Source organism: Paralichthys olivaceus, chromosome 13, assembly GCF_024713975.1.
Source record: "Paralichthys olivaceus isolate ysfri-2021 chromosome 13, ASM2471397v2, whole genome shotgun sequence".
Classification (NCBI taxonomy): Eukaryota; Metazoa; Chordata; class Actinopteri; order Pleuronectiformes; family Paralichthyidae; genus Paralichthys; species Paralichthys olivaceus.
In genome coordinates this window covers 13,220,473-13,239,879 of record NC_091105.1, presented here as the reverse complement: position 1 = coordinate 13,239,879, position 19,407 = coordinate 13,220,473, and the positions used below count along the sequence as shown (strand labels likewise).

The 19,407-nt window shown below is 42.3% G+C and overlaps 1 protein-coding gene across 4 annotated transcripts in view; it reads right to left on the bottom strand.

The window, feature by feature from the left end:
* The window catches only part of ptprub (protein tyrosine phosphatase receptor type Ub), a 154,923-nt gene that overhangs the window by 39,237 nt on the left and 96,279 nt on the right, over positions 1-19,407 (bottom strand). For all 4 annotated transcript variants that reach the window (XM_020092686.2, XM_069536903.1, XM_020092685.2 and 1 more), the window contains exons 6-12: positions 19,211-19,385; positions 16,394-16,687; positions 10,231-10,548; positions 8,139-8,248; positions 4,692-4,893; positions 2,981-3,083; positions 2,618-2,891 (exon numbers count right to left, since the gene is read on the bottom strand). In XM_020092686.2, coding sequence (XP_019948245.1) covers positions 2,618-2,891; positions 2,981-3,083; positions 4,692-4,893; positions 8,139-8,248; positions 10,231-10,548; positions 16,394-16,687; positions 19,211-19,385 — 1,476 coding nt within the window. The remainder of the gene's footprint in view (positions 1-2,617; positions 2,892-2,980; positions 3,084-4,691; positions 4,894-8,138; positions 8,249-10,230; positions 10,549-16,393; positions 16,688-19,210; positions 19,386-19,407) is intronic.

Below are 19,407 nucleotides of genomic sequence, written 5' to 3'. Positions count from 1 at the left end.
AGATGTCTTTCTCCAGATGTGAATGTAAAGACAGCAGATGTCCCTTTTATTGGACCAGATAATAGCCTCCAATTCCAGCAGAAATAAAGTAAGAGCAGAGAAGGTTTATTTGTCTATCCCTGAAATAAAAGCTATTGATCATGGACATTCACTTTGACCGATCTCTACATGAAGAGCGTATCCCTGCAAACAGAACACCACACTTAAACCACAGATTCAGATTGGGGTAAAAATAAATTGAATGGGGAGAAGGCTGGTAAAATACTCTGCAATCAACAGAGTCGATCTGTTGGTGCTACTTGCATAGCAGAGGGACAAACAGCTTTCGGCGTAATCACTGATCACAATTTGTTGTTAAGTAATTCTACAAAAGAGCGCTATACACCTCCAGTGATTAAAAACTGAAATTAATGTTTTCGTGGACAAGCAAAAGAAAACATTGATCAGTCTGTATTAGTGAAAGAAACGGAATCACATGAAGGATAAGTTATTGATACCCTTTGTGTTTCAAATTGAATTGTTTTCACAGAAATGAGCCGCTATCGCAAAGTGCTTACAAACATTAGAGGAGTCATGATTGCAGAGCATGACAGAAGGTTTAATTCCAGTTTTACATACAAAGGGCAAGAATCCCCTGAGGAATGAATCAAGTTTGCTCTCGAGCGAAGCTTGATAAGGTCACAAACCAATTTATCCTGATCAGTCAGGATTCATCTCAGGGCGACCCTTCTGGTGATTTACACAAATTATGGAACATTCTCTATGTGTCTCTGCAGGTAATTCTTTCTTTTGACACTCACAGTAATATTACTATTTGTTCACATATTCAAGTAAATGAGGCTTTGCTCTTGGATTAAAATCCTTAATGCGTCACCACAGACTTGTTTTTTTGCCAAATACCCAGTTACCAGACAGGGCTGTCCGTGGGCCCCACTTCTTTTTGTTATCCCCATGGCTGAAGCAAGAAGGAGTGCAACAGATTGAGTCAGAAGGGGAGGCCAGACCCTCAAATTAACTTTGTAAGCAGATAATTTAATTTTGCATCTTACTCAAGCTGACCTTTCCATCCCTAGAGCCCTCGATGTAATCACTGTTTTTTGATAAATATTAGGTTATACAATCAACTTGTTAGAAAGCATTGTATTTCCAGTTACCACTGAGGCACACTTCATGGAGTTTGACTCATTTTCATATAATTTAGTTCATTACATCGTAATCAGTAAGACTTTCTTAAATACAATCTGAAATCAGCAGTGGACAAAAGGACAAAAAATGGAACCAATTAAATGGTTGTGGCTCTGTAGCTCTTTATAGACTTTACAATGATTGGCAGATTTTTTGATCTTCTTTCAAACAGCTGTTTTTAACACAAAATATTTTTTTCAAGAATTGATCAAAATTATTTTATCGTTCATCTGGAGCAATCCAATCCCTGGGCCTAGGAACTAGAGAGACATAACTCAGATTGCTCTTGCCAAATGTTTTACGCTATTATTAGGCGTCTAATATTCAAAGGGCATTTTATTGGGTATCAAAGTAACCAAGAAAAAAGTATTTGAGTATAAAACAGATTCTGTCGCTTAGTCTGTGCTGTATTCCCACAATGTCTCCTCCACTCAATTGTCATTCAGTAAGGGATTAAGAAGTGAAAGGGATATCTATCTCCTAAGACTTTGGGATGGAAATTTCTGAGGAAGTACAGCACTCTGCAGTTTCAACAAGTCATTCAGCATCCATATGTATTACAGATGGTTCATTGCTATTTCAGGTTTCACAGAGACTACACCTCAACAGGGGCACACTAGGCAGGATGTTCCCTGGAATAGATAAAATCATCTGATGCTGTCACCAGGAAGAAACCCTGCACTGTATGTTTTGCAGCTGCCCAAATCTTGTACAATTCTCGTCTGCGCTTTTTGAAACACTGTAATCTGTAGTGAGGAGATATGACCAGACCTGGTACTCACATTATCTGGAGAAGTTCCTAGAGTGTTTGCTCTTACAGATGCACAGTGTGATGCCTTAGTTTTTCTGTGGTTATTGGCAGGAGAGCTAGATTTGATACACTGGAATCATGGGGTCTTTTAAAGTGTGGAAGTCTTTCCCGTCCTATCTCAAAAGGTACTTTCCCTAGTAACTAATTATCTTGAAACTATGGAGCAGTATATACAGACAATAATAAAAAAGACCATCCAATGAAGTAACAGGACAGAAAGAAGGGAATTGAACAGAATAAAGGAAAGACAATAAAAGATAAATTAAGTATATTGTTGAGTACTTCTAGCTAATCACAGCTTTTCCGGCTGTAAATAATATATGCAAGTAATCCTCCATTTCAGACATCTTTTTTTTGTAAAGAATCAAAGCACATACAAACATCTATAATTTTAAGTAGTTACACTGCCAGCTAAGTATGTTTCCATCTTACAAACCCATTCAGAGCAGTAAATACTCTTTCAAGGGTTGTGAGCCCAGACAATGCCAACTGTCCTACAGTGTCAACCACAGTATTAGTGAATTCAGACACTCATTAACAACAATGGCGCAGAACTACTCTGAATGTCAACGTCTGCAGCTGATCTGCAGCACCACGGGTAGGGACTCAACAATCACTCACCCCTCTGAAGTTGCTCATAGCTTGGAAGTAGACAAGGTAGCTCTTGCGCGGATCCAGAGGGCTGTTCCAGTAGCCGTTGTAAGTGTGATTGTCGCCCACAGTGAAGGGACTGGCCTCTGGCAGGCTGCTGGGTGGCAGCTCGGCTGTGTAGTAGTGTGGTGTGCCCCTGGCCTGGGCTTCACCGTGAGACATGGGCAGAGGAAAACACTCCTGAAGCCCAATCTCCCTCTTCACTTTCTTCACAGTTTCTTCTTCAACCACCACCTGGTATGTGCTGGATACAGAGTTTGTGTGCACCTTTAAAAAGTTGTGTTTTGTAACAAAAAATAGATCTGATCTGTAGATTTAAGAAGGTTTCCTCACCTGACAGGTGCCCCTCGACCTTGAGCAGGACGCAGCAGGACAGTAATTGTACTTTCAGTCTCACTCAGGGGGGACGGCATGTCTCCGTAATCAAATGTGGGAGCTGAAGACACAAAGAATAATTAAGGCACATTCACACACAAACAAATGTGCATGTGGCTTTTACCTAGTGCTATTTCAGACTTCCTTAATTAATTTTTAATTCTCTCCCTCTCTCTCTTTCTCCTTCGATATAAAAGTTCAGACCCTCAATGTCTCATGAACCTGACAGACCATTGAATTTTGGCAAAGATTTGTCCCTTCCTTCCCCACATAAATGGCTAACAGTGCTAATATACCCACTGCCCATATCCTCATATTAAGCAGACTGTTGGAATTTCCCTCCTAGTTGTCTTGGAGACAAGTCCAATTAAAAGTCATGGAAGTGGGGCTTAATTGAATGGGCTTCTCATTTGAAAGGATTTAGCTAAAGCTGTGCTCCTCCCCAGAGATGTGGCAGCACATTTCTCTTTTTATACCACTGGTCAATTAGTGAGGGGGAGGAGAGCAAACTATTCATGAAGAATCAATGCTTATATTAAAAAAAGCGGTTTGTTAATACCTCAGCAGAAAAGAGCTGACATCAATTAAGGTGAGGCATTAAGGAATCCTGAATGTGCATTTGTTGACATTAAAGGTCTGTTGCGGTTTGCGGAACTAAAAGAGGGTTTGAAGCCTGCTGCCAGATAGAGTCTGTTTGAAGGGTAATTGTGTATCGGCCTCGGTGTCGCACCCATCTATGTGCATGTTTGTGTTAATGTGAGGAAATGTGTGTGGATGGATGCACTGCGGTGGGTATTGCTTGAAGATGCTGACAGTAGTAGCTGTTGAAGGTGTTCAGTGTTTGCTAGCTGTCAGTGCAGATTTGAGAGACGCTCAGTGTAAGTGAATGTTCTGCACCGTGGGCTAGTGGTGGAGGTTGAGGATGATCTACAAAGACTCTTGGACTCCATCTGCGGTCTGACTCTGTGCCAGCACTCGGTCTGACATACAGCCAGTCAGCAGTGATTGCGCACTAAATCTGTAATTAAGCAAACTCTCTGTAGAGAGATAGGGGCCAGAAGGAGCAGGGAGAGGGCAAATGTGTGAGCGAGGCAGGGTGGGAGTGGCCTTGTTGTACACTCCTTAGAGGTGTAATCCCATCCCTTAACAAGCACAGATGCATCATTAAAAGGAAATGAAAACACAAAAGCTGGATTTCTATCACCAGTAATAAGCTCTGAGACTCTCGGAGGTGACATTCTGGTCCCGAGAATGTACTGCATCTTCCTTTATACACAACACACAGCGGCATCTCCTCTGTGGCGTTCCTCTGCTTCCTAGAGTTAATTTATGTCTTGAGAACTGAGAGATGACAGTGTGTCACTATTTTGGAGAGGCAATAGAAAAATAGTTCTTACACTCTCGGAGCAGTAGTTTTGCCTCAGGGAGAGAGAGAAAGAGAGAGAAAGAGAAAGAGTGCGAGAGAGAGAGAGAGAGAAAGGGGGAAAGATACTGAGGTCAAGAGAGAGAAATCCAGATCCTAATTATAGCACGTGGTGGGTGAAGTCTGGTGTTGTAGCTGCACGCTGCATCAGTGATGGCACAGAGAGCAGACCCCGACAGAGACGCTCCCCGTTTTATGGCGGCTTTCACGTGCCCTCCTTGCTCGGTTAGTCAGCGGTGCTTGTACCTGAGATGTTAGTGGTGATTTCAGTGAGGGCGGTCTGGCCGAAGCCCTTGGCTGTGCGAGCTCGGACGGAGATTAGGTAAGTGGTTCCAGGGTGGAGGTTGGAGAACATGTGGTAGGTCTCATTCTTCAGCTTCGACACTGTTCTCCGAGGTCCTGGGACGTTGATACCTGGATCAGACGACTCAATGCTTTGGTAACTGATCTGTTGGGATGAAAAAATGAAGAAGGTGGAAATCTGAGTCACATTAGCTAAGATTTTGAGTTTTCAGTTTTACACTGATCAACAATCATGGCTCTGACATAAGTAGTAATCTGAACATCAGTCACTGCACTCAGAAAGTAATTTGCTTCTCTAAATCAGTGCGCTTAATTGCTCATGTGGATTTATAGTTTTAGATGAAGAGGAACTGATTGGCATTGGCACTGTTGAGTCAAAGTCATACCTCGAGATCTTCAAAAAGTACTGTGAGTGGCAAATTATTTTCGGACTAATTGATGCATGATAAAAAGTCACAGATCAAGGACACCAGAGAGTGAAAATGTGTATTCAAGTGTTTGAATCAAAACTTTTAAGTGTTGGGTTTGTTGTACACAAGTGTCATTAAAAAGTGAAATCTTTGCCTGTTTCCTCAAGAGGTGATTTGCCTCGCCTGCATGACACTCATCAGAATTTCTATGAGAGTTCCATGCAGTGGAGAGCTAGAAGAGATGACCTTGCTGCAATCAGACAAGGGTGGGCATAGTGGGATATACGGTACATTAAAGCTGGAAAATATTCACTTCACTGAAGGAATGAGCACACACGCTTGCTGTGGATAGTATATGCCTGTACATGAACACGCTGGGGTGCCACTCAAACCAAACCAAAGGCCGTCCTGATTACCACGAGTTTAGTGCCTGCTCATGCCCCCTTAGCGTGAAGATAGAATTATGAGCCGTCCAGTGACTAAACACATACAGACCTCTGTGCTTCCTCTACCAAGGCAGACATTTAAGAAGCCTGACAGTGCACAGAGCAGTGAGCACTCACAGGACAGCATGGTGGTCGATGAGCTCAGGCAGTGGTCAATGGTTTAATCTGAGAGAAATGACAAGGATTTCTGCAGCTCTCTATAAAGCTTTCACAGTCAGACAGGGGAGATCAACATACTAAAAAACCCTGTGCAGCCCCACTTTATATGTCAAACCAGTAATCCTATTTAAAAATAGCCTTGAAACGTCATTGCTACAGCAGCGAAGGAAAAAAGGTTTGACGATAGGTAGACAGGCATACGGATATCTAACCACTAGCAGAGCATAATAGTAAATAAAAAATCATTATCCTCTAAATGGAGGGCTTACAGCACAACACGTGCAAGTGATTTTTATTTTAATAATGGCACTGGCCTCTATTTTAACGGGACGGGACCAGCAATAAGTGCTAGGCCATATGCACAAGGTCAGGGGAAGCGTATCTTAACTTTGCTGCTTTTGTTCATATAGGCACAGCACACCTTGCATTAAAGCGTTGGGTAAAGAAGGAGAATATAAAGCAGGTTTGGTGACTACACACAATGAAAGTGGCACTTGACATTATGGCTCACCAAGTAGAGAGAAGGTATTTTTGCAATGGGCATGAAATCAACAAAAGCACACACACATTTAATTTCAAGGAATAAAATGTAGTTGAGATCATCGTTGTGTTGCCATAAATATTGTGTCCAGTTATAAGTGGATGTTTTGCTAAAGTGCTGTTGCTGAGTATAGAATTTGGGCATCAGCTGAAATATAATTTCACCCAAAATAACACAACGTTAGCTTCTCTGCTCTACACTCCAGACGAATCACTGCATTCCACAAACGTATTAACTAGACTTCATCTTTTTCTATTTTAACATTAAAAGTGAAAAATAGAGTTGGAAAAATATGAATATGAGCAAAAATCAAACCTTTGCTTTTTCCACTCAACTCAAAATGGTTATGGTTGAATGAAATAATTCACATTTTCCTTAACTTCTCATCACCGCTCTGTTATACAAGAACAATATTGTTTTATTCTTAATTTATGCCCTATTGATCATTTCAGCTGGCAATAGGAATAATAATACGGCTTTTGTCTTTGTCTAAATTCAAGGTCCCACTGCTTCAAAGGTTTTGAGTGTAAGTGGTAAATCTGCCACAGTGGGTCTTTGTAAACTGCTGCTGTGTTGTGTGAGAGGAGAAGCCTTGACAGGTGTAGTGACAGTCACTAAGGGGGAGAGGGGCTCGCAAAAGGTCAATTCAGTGACAACTGGGCAATTTTTATCCGCAGAGGAAAACTTTTCAATATGACGGAGAGCTCTGGAACAGCTGCTCATTGGAGCTACTTTCTTTCAACTACTGTCTCCATGGTGAAGAATGGACTTCCAATCTTAAGGCTAACTCAGTGTTCATGTTTACTTTTACTTCAATGCATGCATCACCTAAACCTTTTTCTACAATCATCAAGGATTTTCTAAAGCTATTTGAAGACATGAACAGAAAATATCTGGAAAATTATGACAAACATCCTCTGAACTTTTCCTTTCACATATGAAGAAAAGAGCAGGACATTGTCCGACTCAGACACGATCACAACAACAGGAAAATCTCCAGTGCATTTAGTCGAGGGCTGGCGCCTTTTTTTTTTTTTTTTTTTCCCCGTGGCAGTGGGGCTCACAAACAAGCCCCCTGCATCACACTGACTCTGCACCGCACTGACTCTACCCCACCACACCCCACCACCTGCACATAATTTATAATTTATTACTACTCTGTTACTGCATATATGTATATACTTTACTTTATTTTATTTTATTTTATTCTATTTTATTTTATACAATTTCTTATATATTGTTGTTTTTCTACATTGTTGTTTTATGTACATAAGTAGTGCACCAATTACACCAAGGCGATTTCCTGTATGTGCAAACATACCTGGCAAATAAAAGAATTCTGATTCTGATTCTGATTCTGAGCAGCAGGAGGCAGGACATATCATATAAATTCTGCTGTGGAGGTCACATGTTGTTTACAGCACATCAACATCGGTTATCATCACAAAAAGCTCTTGAATCTCGTTCTCTTTCCCACTTGACTTTTTTTTTTGGGGTCCTCTACGTGTATGAAACTTCTTTTTTATCCTAAGATGTTTGTATTCTTTTTGTTTTTCTCAGTTTTTTGAGTCAGTCATATGTTTGAAATGTCATTGACATGTCCAGTCGTTCGCTGTGAAGTCCTCAGAGACTATCCTATTCTCACATGGGCTCACTTGGACATTCTCCGGATATTTTACTATGGGGCTGGTAGGAAAAATGTCCGGATCAGCTGATATGGACAATTGTGCTCTCACATAAAGCCTCGATGGATCATTTCAGGATAAGATCCGGAGCTCAGTGCATGACAGTGACAAGACAGAGAAATTCAGTAAGAGTGTCTCTCTGGACTCACCTCGTATTGTGTAATGAGGCCGTTGGGCTCGACGGGCTCCTCCCACTTGAGGAAGATCATGTCATCCAATGGGGTGAAGGTGAGCGACTCCGGTGCTATGCCTCCAGGAACTGTAAAAAAAAATGTCAGAACAAACATTTGTCGGGGAAATTTCAAGTACTAATCCCATGGTGAGCCTCTGCTGTCAATATCACAGAAGTGAATGTCACAGCGGCTCAGAACAATGCACCACATGAGACGCTCAGACAGCCCGAGAGCAGCAGGCTGAGGACATCAGATAAGGACACAGTTAATTTATGAACTGCATCAATTATGTAACCACAATACAGACAAGAGGCAGAAAATATATCAAAAGGATATTATAATTTCATATCATTCCTCTGTCAGGATTGAAATGCAATGATGAAAATGTCAGACTCCTGCTCACAAACTTGACTGAACATCCAACTTTACACTGTGTTAACAGTTTTTTGGGCCATTCAGTAGCAGCTCCAGTCCCTACGGTCTGCGTGAGAGCTGCACTGAGGGAAACTGTTATGCGAGATTCAGGCCTGAGGCTGAAGCAAGAGCCGAACAGCTGAGTCGACCATTATTTTTGAATAGAGTGAGTCTGTAGGACAGAGTTGCTTATTAAGGCTTTTGGGGAAAGCGTTTATAATTGATATGTACTATAAGTATATATTTCTTTTTTCCATCTTTTATCACTTCAGAAAAACCTGATCTTTTTTTATCATTCTCAGTATATATCTATTTCAGAACAATCTTGTTTGTTTTGATTTTTTTCATGGCAGAATTGATTTCTCACACAGTCGCTGTGCACACAATGTGCTACCGCACAAAGGAATAATAGCAGATAAGAAATAAGCACAAAATCCTATCTCTGGGTTGCTGGACTCTGAGATATAATGTTTTCCCTTCTGAAAATGAAAAGAATCTTTTGTGATGCTGATTCGGCCTCAGTCAGGTGGTCATCCTCTCTGTATTAATGTGTAAGGAGGAGTCAAAGTAGCAGAAGTGTTAGGGTACCTGTGATACAGTTTTTGAAATATTACATTTACCACATATATATTTTTTAGATTTATATGTGGTTACTGATATTTGAACCACTGTGGACCACTGTGGATTTATGTTGACTAAAACCTAAAAGCTTAAAAACATCACAATACAAGATAATGTCACAATATCGGTCTGATTCTTAGAAAGCTAAGGGCCGTGACAATGTCCTTTCTGACATTGACTATGGGAGTAGTTAAATAATTTGAGGTACTCTGGTATATGAAATTAATCCATGAGAGCACAATTTAAAATAAAACAATTCTCTCTCTTTCTCTGTGCTTTAAAGGTTGAGACAGAGTGCACATGGAGCTGGAGGGCAGCTTAATTCAGATCCTTTGCTTAAGTAAAAGTACAAATACCAAAATGTTCAAAATATCTAAAAAGTCAAAGTCATGCATTTTAAATCTGAAGACGTGTTATCATCAAGTATTGTGGAAAAATTGTGCCTTTGAAAGTTATCTTCATACTAATTATTATTAAATGAAGATAATATAATATTAAAACTGATGTATCACTGCTTGAATAGAGTTAAATGTAGTGTAGTGTCGGGTCAAAGATAAATCTGAAGGGTTGTGAAATGATTACTTGGGAGTTTTTAGGATTATTCTCAAATTCTTGTTTTTGTTTTTTCTAAATATTGCATGGATAGTTTTACCTCTTCTGGCCAATTATGTAAATGAACCATCTGAGAAGTTAAGAGGGGGAATCACTCTGCCGGAACTGCTCAATTATGTGGACATCTAACAAGGGGCCCAAAGTAAACACTGTTCTTTTCATAAGGGGCCACAATCTTCAGCAATGTTTTATGATCTTATTACATTATATATAAAATCTTAATCTCAAAAGTATCTAGACATACAATTATATCATATCATATAATTGTGAGAAAAAAAAAATATATATTTAATATTGTGAAGCTGAAGTTCAAAGTACTCAAGTAGGCTAACCAAATATTGTGCTTAAATAGAGCTTGATCAAATGTACACCACTGCACCATTGATTCAGTAAACAAAATATGTTATCTCCTGGGACTTACTGTCCTCCTCTGTCTGGAAGGTGACTTCTCTGCCCTCCTTCTTCCCCTCCGGATTGGCCAGTGACAGGCGGACATGGATGCCGTGGTAGGGTGGCAGATCACGCAGCGTGAAGCGTGAGGCATTGTGTTCCACTGCCAGACACTCACGCACGGTGGTGTTGTGACCGCCACCACCTCCTGCCGTGGTGTAGCGGTAGCACAGGGACACTGAGTAGGTGTGGCAGCGTGTCAGGTTGAACGCCAAATTCTCCCACTGCAGGGACAACTGCCTGGACTGGAGATCTGTGGCTGTGAGGCCCCGCAGTGCACGCATGGGCTCTGGGAGGGAGCAGGAAAGATTGAAGAAGAAAAACAAGAAAAAACATTTGTAATAATGGAAGCAGAAATGAAACAAAAACAAGTAAGGTATTTAAAAAGTCCTGAAGGCAAAATAATCTATTTTAGAGAATGAAAACACAGGTAACTTTGTTTTATTGTCAAATATTAGATTTTAGACAGAACACCCAGCAAATTAGAGTGTAACTGATGTCCCAGGACAACCCTGGCAGTTTTTCACTTGTTCCCCTCCTACGTGTGGCCGTACTGCCCCATCACAACTGTTCGCTGCCAGCATTACACTCCCACATCCCCATGGCAGAGCAGGAACTCATGCCAATTGCGCTAATTAATCGGACAGGCTGCGGGTTGCCTTCATGCTCCCACCAGTCCCCTCCTCCATGTCAGAAAGCAAATTGGCTATCCAGTAGTTATACTTCTTTCCTCCCGAGGTTTTATCCACACACAAAAATGCCAGAGTTATACAAGGGCATCCACTACTGCTGGTCACATTTACAGCTGGGTCATCACGATGGCCTGTCGCATATTTTTAGAAGGCACCGTGTTAATTCTGGTCAGTGCCGGGTTAACCCTGACTTTCTGTGATGCAGAGTAAAATAGAGCAACAACTCAGTGTTTGATATCCTTCTCAAATGTTATCGCCGGCTGAAAGACACAGAGAGCCTCTATACGCAGAGGCACAGACCAGCCAGTGTTCAGGAGGACGTCTGAAACTCAGGATAGGCTGAGTTAAGCCAAGGACATCCTCCGTATCAATGGAGGCATTTATCGGTGGCCATAACACAATCAATGCCTTTTTGTCAAGCAATATGCTACATAATGTATTGTATGGATTTATTCTTTAATAGGGCATGTTGAGTAATGAGCTGGGGAGGCAAGGTATGACAGCAGAGATACGGGGTACAGAGAGGGATCAGTGGAGTTTGAGGTTACTGGCCAAGGTCTTCATTCCTTCACTGACTCAGTGGGATTCTTGCCGCAGCACAGATTAGTAATAGGAACTTAAATAAGGTGGCTAATGCATCACTGAGCAGGAGCTAATGCACTAAAACAAGAGTTATCTAAGAAAATGAATGTGAAAGGTGCTTTGTAGATGTGAAAGGACACATAAAAACAAAGATATGCACATTTGCTTTATATCATACGATTATTCAGCCATTTCTCTATATAACTGTCTATCTCTCTGCTCCCTTCTTCTCTCTCTCTCTCTCTCTCTCTCTATTTTATGTGTTCATGTTCACACACACATATATTTAAACATGCTAACATTATCAGACATTACAGCCGTATGCCCAATTTCTTATGCATTTATTACTGCCTGCGGTAGAGCAATTATTTTAAAGTAAAATTTTATGACACTTCCCATCTATGCTGAAGGCCTCTGCTGTCACCAGCTTTCTCTTTTCATTTGCTGTCTAGCGTCTCACACGAGATGGGAATATGAGCAAAGCATTAATCTGAACCTCATCCAGAGTGATGTGACTGCAGATAAATGGGTGGGCTCCATAATCAAAAAGTAGTAGACTGCTCCCAGCAAGAAATATTAATGTTCCATTGTTCAATGTAACAGAGGATTGTCTTAATGGTGCAATTGATAGTCTGCACAGTCTGGGAGCTAAAAACAGAGAGGCATTTAACTGCTGAGTTAATGAAAGCAAAGCCAAAGAGGCCACAGTGTGCTCATTGTAGGTTTTCTCAAAGTGGACATTTGTGCCAGTTCCTTCCCCTTGCCTCGTCTTATTTGTCTGTGTGCCATGGGCACCCATTCTCTGGCACCCTGTGTCGTGAAAACTGCAGCCGCCCAAACATGGCCAAAAGCCCAGAGCACCATGTTGATCCTTGGAGACTGGAAGTCGGAGTGGATGTGACAGGTTCTGGTTTATTATCTCCCCGAAAACTGTGACATTGGACAGCAGCAGGACGGAACAGAGCTGCATCCGTAGAGGAATCTTAACTGACTGTGTCAGACGGGAGACAATTTTTTATATAGACATCCAGGCTCTTATCCATGTGCAAGCAAAAAAACACAAGCGCACATAAATCCAAACACCCCAAATTTGCACAAATAGGGAATTCTGGCTCCAAATGGAGGACATGATGAACGACATGCCAAGAAAGGCATAACACTTGTGTTCCTAATGTGCCTAATTTTAGTCGGGTTTCACTGCTGGCTCCCTCTATAACAGACCGAGAGCTCCGCGAGCAGGGGCCTGCCAGAAGGTTCCTTGACCTAGCAGCAGGTGGAAGCCCATTAACGTGGTTTGGGGACCACCTGCAGTACAAATGCTCGCCTCTCCTCCGTGATTTACTTGAGAGGCTTCAAGCTGTGCTAATGCACCGTGCTGATAATCACAGCAATGGCTCATCAAGCACACCTGGATGGCCATCAGAGCCAGGCGGAGACCATGTTCACATTCACGGCCATTAGTTTTACAGCACCCGCATGAGGACAGCTCGGCTCTGCGATGATGTGAACGTGTACGATGGAGTTGGGTTGGCCACCGTGTTTGGTAGGAAGGGGGAATATTCAGCATGACCGTGGAAGAGTGAGATTAGTCACAGTGGCCGGACACAGCTTTTGGTGGGGAAATTCAATTTTCTCCTAAATATAAAGAGGATCCAAATATCCCTTCAGTTCCCCTGCATAAATATCACCTCTGTGAAATCACCACGACAACCCACCATCTATTTTGTCGTGCTTAAGCCTAATAAGGCCAACAACGATGGGGCTGGCAGCCAGGATTCAGTGTAGTAATATGCGGGGTCAGTGGGAGTGGTGTAGACCAGATGGTTTGGAGGTTGGGTCAGGGGGAGCTCTGGGAACAAGATGGTGAATAGATTCTCCTGGTGGTTCACAAAGGTGAGAAACACCAGGTGGAGGATGCAGCTCAGTGTAAAAGACACGCTTCAGTAAATGTGAGAAACTAATCAACCCCCTACTTTCTAGATTTGTCGCTATATGACAAATAAAGACCCAACAAAACTTTAAAATTGAAAATTCAATTATTTGAAATAAATTTCCCCTATATTTCCTCTGTATTGAGCTTGTCCTGCATCTAAATGCCCCCGTTTAACAGCTCAGCAAACACAGCAATATAACGTATCCCCCACATGGCTGAACAAGCTAATGTAACAGTGGTTGAAATGTAAATACGTTATTAAAGGCTGAGTTTGGTGACTTTCAGAAGAACTGATACCAGCGACTGTGAAAGCAATTTCCGTACGTTGTGAGTCCTCTCTCGCTTCACCTCTCGCACATCTACTCGCTTGGTTTTCCCCGTTTCAGTCTCTCACTTTGAAAAAACTACGCCCTCTCTCTTCCACACACACACACACTGTGTCACACCACAGCCTTCCCTGCCTAACCCTTCTCTTCTTCTCCCCCTTATGCTGTCAGAGTTTTTTATTTATTTATTGTGAATTTCTTGTATCTCTCGAGTTGGGGAGAGGTGTGCAGGGATCGGGGAGAGAGGGCTTTGAGCTCACTCAGGGTGCCTGATGAATGAGGGGTGTTTTTGGCTGTTGGGAGAGGAGAGTAGCTTTAATATGTCATTGGAGAGGGATGTGGGGTGGGGGGGGGGGGCAGCAAAGCTCTAGTGGAGCAGGGTGGGGGGATGTGTGAGGGATGGTGTGTGGCAGGAAGACCGGTGGGCATAGAAAAGAGTGATGACCATGGAAGACACAAATCCACAGACTGCCTTTGGGTAACACACAGCTCTCCATTTTATGTGACCATGATGCACACATTGCAGATGCAGGCAGCAGTAATGTAATGCATCTGCATTGTAGGAGTTCTCTATTTGTGCGCACGTATACTGAGTTTAACACAGTGAGCATTGGGTGCGGCCGGCTGGTGTCCTGCTCTTCTCCCTGGGTGTTCTGACTCTGCACTGTGACGGATGACAAAGGAGCGGAGACGTGAGCAGACAGAACAAAATGTTCAGGCTGATGTAAAGAAGACCTTCACATGAACGACAGATTAAAGTAAAAAATAATCAATCTAATCTCTAAAAGCAGAAAACACAAACAAAAAGGAAACACAAATATAGCTAGAACAATAAATCTATTATTTAGATTTTATTTGTTGAGAGGCAGAAGAAGAATTGTTTTGATAACCAATTTGGTGTTTTTCTTTTTCCAATGAAAATGGTAAACTTGTGCTGGTTCCAGGCTGTTAAATATAACGATTTGTTGCCTTTCTTGTATATATGACAGTAAAATGAACATCCTCTGTTTGGACAGTTGTTGGAATAAAACAAGCAATTTGAAGATGTTGCACTTGGATATGGAAATTTATAACTTTCACTATTCTCTTACATTTTATAGACAAATCCACAAAATAGCTGAATTAATAATTAATTATTATAATAGTTAGCTTAAGCCCTACAACTTAATCATGTGGGTTTTAAAATGCATAATTTATGTGTAGTATTATATGTCCCTCACTGTGTTTTCCAAGCTTTTACAGTGTATATGTGATCAATATGTCTTCACCACTGTAACCCACAAATTCTAGTCCATTTATCGTACTTGCCATATTAAATTTCTGTCTTCTCCAGTAGATACCAAAGAAACCTGCTCCAGGCAATAGCTACTCTAGTCAGCCAGCTGTTATCTTTTAAATAACCATCAAACCAGTATTACCATGCTTGCAGCAAAGAAAAGTCTCCCTTTCACTCGCCTCAGCTTCAGAGTTCAGAGAACTCCAGTGTTAGCGAATGTGTCTTTTCTTCTTAGATAAGTACGCACAGCGACTGAGTCAGAATTTGTTCCTCTTCTGTTTGAGTTTAACAGATTATCATGACAGATGCAGCCTCATAATGAAAGACTGAAGTTGTGTAAAAGACTGGTGTCAGGATTTTTAATGAAAAGACTCCATTGAATTTAAGGAGGAAATATTATTATTATTATTATATTATTTTACTCTACATGCGTAAGCCGATGCAAATTCGAAAAATCACAGATCAGTCTCTTGGTGCAGGTCGCTGCCCCGTGCTTGTGGATTCCACTGAACAGCCAGGTGTTCAACACAATATATTCCCCTTTTCAGGCTCTGGGTCATGCATCACCTAAACAGTGGCTGCTGTGATTCCCTGAATCGCTTTACACATTGCATAATGGGTCCTTTCAGAGTAATGTCCCTTTCCAATCAAGAAAAAAAAAACACTTATTCTTTGTGAGACAAACACAAATCCCTAAATGGGAATATACTCAACAGTTATCTCTATAAACATCACAACATACTACAAGATCCAGATATAGATGCACATTTCTGGTGATGAAAAGATGTGAGTGATAAAGCAGACAATACTCTACGATCTCAAGAATAACACATGGATGAGAGCTGAGGAGTGGATGATGTGCTTTCAGCTTGACATGCAGCCGCAGCTGGCCACAGTATCGCTGGAGCAAAAGCATTGTCATGTTTGGAGTCAAGCATCAAAATCACTGCTCTGTTGTGTGAATGGCTGTGTAGTTGACATGAACTTAAACCTAAGCTCAACCTTGACCTTAATTTAGGAACAGTAACCTGGGGGTTGGGGCCCTTCACGGGGTGCCACGATGAATTGGAGGTGTCATATATATATATTTCTGTTAGACATGTTTTCAGGCCTCTACAGGCTGAGAAGGTAGAGTGGGTCCTCCACTAACTAGAAGGTATTTGGTTAGATTACTGGCTCCTTCAGTCGCCATGCTGAAGTGTCCTCTGATTAGTAGTAACTATGGACTATATGGAATCTCAAGATAACAATTTGAAAGAGAATCAGGCCAAAAGATTGGAGACATCAGGCAACTCCATCCTGTGTGTGAGGATCTATGAGCTCACCTGCACACTTTGTCCTGCTCACAAGTGGCGGGCCAGGAGGTCCAGTTCCTCCCTCTCCAGGCCGAGTCAACAGCACACTGATGTGGTACTCCGTGTCCGGATCGAGGTGCCAAAGCTTGTAGGTGACCATGTTGACCCCATGCACCTCCGACCATGGAGACTGACTGGCGCGGTACTCAATCTCCTTCCTGATGATGGGGCCGTCTCCCAGGATAGAGTTGGTGTTGAGCTGGATGATCAGGTAAGTGGAGCCAGCACGCAGCAGCTGCGGTGGCGCAATTGGGGACGGAGGTACTGTGAGAGGAAATGAGAAGGAGTTTATTTTTCCATTATACCGCCGAAGTGTCCTTGGGCAAGACACTGAACCCCAAATTGCCCCAGACAGCTGTGGGGGCAGTGTGTGACTGATGTGTGATAGAGAAAGTGCTGCACATAGATAAATATGTGTGTGTGTGTGTGTGTGTGTGTGTGTGTGTGTGTGTGTGTGAAGGGGTGAATGGACAAAATGTACTATATAACACTTTGAGTGGTCATCAAAAACTAGAAAAGCTCCATTTAAATAAAGAATATTTATCATTAATTAATTCTACTCATCCGCTGAATGCAAACGGGTTTGTCACTGTAAAGCTCACTGTGTCTGCTGGGACTGCACGATGTGAGCAGGTCAAACGGTGTTCAAATAGCAGATTAGTCATACATATTAACGAGGCATACATAAATTTGAACAAAATACAGAGTGAAAACACAGCTGTGCATGCAGCGCGCTGAATGTGTCTGATCCTTGTATCTCAACGATTGAGTGTTCTTCTTCGGAAACCGACTGTTCTGTGCACACAGCTGGTCTCCATCATGAAAGAGGACACTCTGCATCGCTGTCGGTAAAAACTGCCAAACCAAAGATTAATTCCAGAGCCCACCGGTCAAATGTCACTTACAGGCAGAACTGAGCCACTGAACAATTACACAGACAACAGCGTGCAGGAGGGAAGGGAATGCAAAAGAAACGAGGACAAAGCATGAGAAAAAGATCAGAGTTAAATCTGTGGCTGTGACTAATCCTTCATTCCTGCAGAGGCGCCTCTGTCTTTTATGGTCCGCCTCTCTGTGGGCTTTCAACATAACCAGCACCTCACCTCTACTCTCCACTGCCTCGCTTTGCCTCGACTCTGCCTGCAGCAGCTCATCTTTCCTCTATCAGCAACTCCACCCATAATGAAAGGGCAAATTTGGGCCACAGGCAAGCAGCAAGTGGGGCCGAATGTTAAATGACTCTCTCATTTCTTTCACTGTTAAAGTTCACGGGTCTTGTAAATATGCAGGTTACTTTCTGTTCATTTAGAAAGTAACTTATTATTTTGAACTTCATTTTTTTTTTGGAGCATATTACTAGCTGTCTTTTTAACCGTTTCCCTCAGCATACACAGCTATTCTAAAACCACTGTCTGTGCTACTCTCTATTTGATTTAGGATTTTTTTTTGTACTTTAATAGGCTGAAAATCCCTGAAAACACAACCATCAAATGTACTCAACAACTTTGAGGCCACAACAACAGCCAGACACATGCAGCACCTTTGGGAGGAAGGTGAAAATGTTTTATTCACTGTGTGGACATGTTTCTGTTCCTCTGTGGGGCAATGAGGGAGCTTCATCCTGATTCCTGCCTGCAATCTAAGGTCTTGAAATGAGTTGATCCAACACATTAAAGGGTTGATTAGGCTCTTCTTAGCGGGGCGATGGGGGGGAAAGGCATTTACGAAAGTCTCGTTGAGGACTCGTCTCAGCTCCTGTAAAATAGATTATAGAGTCACAGCCAGTTGACTAGAACGTGACTTTCGGCTTCGTCTACTCGAGATGCAGAATGTGCTTTGCCAGAAATAAAATCTTTGTCCCTATTATAGTATAAAGCGAAAACTATACGTGGACTTATTTGCAGGGAGTGTGAGCACATTAACTGGGTTTCATGGTTTTCTATCAGAGCTTTTGTTGACTCCTAGTTTACTGGCAGCTGCTGGGTTGGTAGCACTTTGGCAAAGGGACTTTATTTTGAACTGTACCAAACCAGACTCTCACACAATGCTAAACAGATTCCATGCTTCCTTATCAATCAAAAGGGATTTACTTGGTGCATTAAAAACAGCACCAGGGGAGCATGCAGCAGAGGACGAGGAGGATGAGAATCTTTCACATCCTTATTTGCCCTCCTCGTCTTCCCTTTGCCTGGAGTGCGTTATGCCAACAAACCATCCCACAACCATGTCATTACTATGCTGTCAAAGTGGTGTCAGGCTGTGGGGTTGGAATGAGTAATGGGAGTGAGGTCACTATCTGTGGTACATGATATGACAGGGGCTGCAGGAGTCCAAGTCAAGTGAACAGCTTTTTGACAGGGAGCTGAGGAGCGGAGTGTGGCAGCCTGTTTGACAACTGCAGCTCAGAAAACAATACGTGTCAGAGACGCTGCATTCGCCGACTGAAGAGCCTGTGTGTGCGTCGAGCGCTGCCCACTTTGCGATTAAAGAGTTTTTTGTATCAATTTGAAATAGGGGTCTATAATACCCTCTGTTGTGCACAGATGATGTCCTGAGGGGGATCAGGAAATCTTCACACTAGTGTGTCCATTATTGTTTGTTATGATCAGTTTCATTTTTAATTCATCTTGAATCATAGGCAGTAATTCACCGTGACCAGGGAGAGCAGAAAATCACACGCTATCATAATAACAGCAGGAGAAAAAAAAAGAAGCTCGGGGGCGAAAGAAAGTGAAGGGCGAGGAAGACGAGAACATTAAGAGACATAAGGAGAGAGGGAGTGTTTACCTTTGACGACGAGTTCAGCAAAGTTTGAGACCCCGGAGCCCCTGGGGGACTGAGTGACACAGCGGTAAAGGTCTTGATCTGTCCGTTGGATGCTGTCGAGCTGGAAGGATACCACAAAGCGCCGGTGACTCAGATGCTTGACCGATGCTGTTGTTAAAATGTCCCCGTTGTGTCTCTGGAAAGCAGGAAAAGGGCAG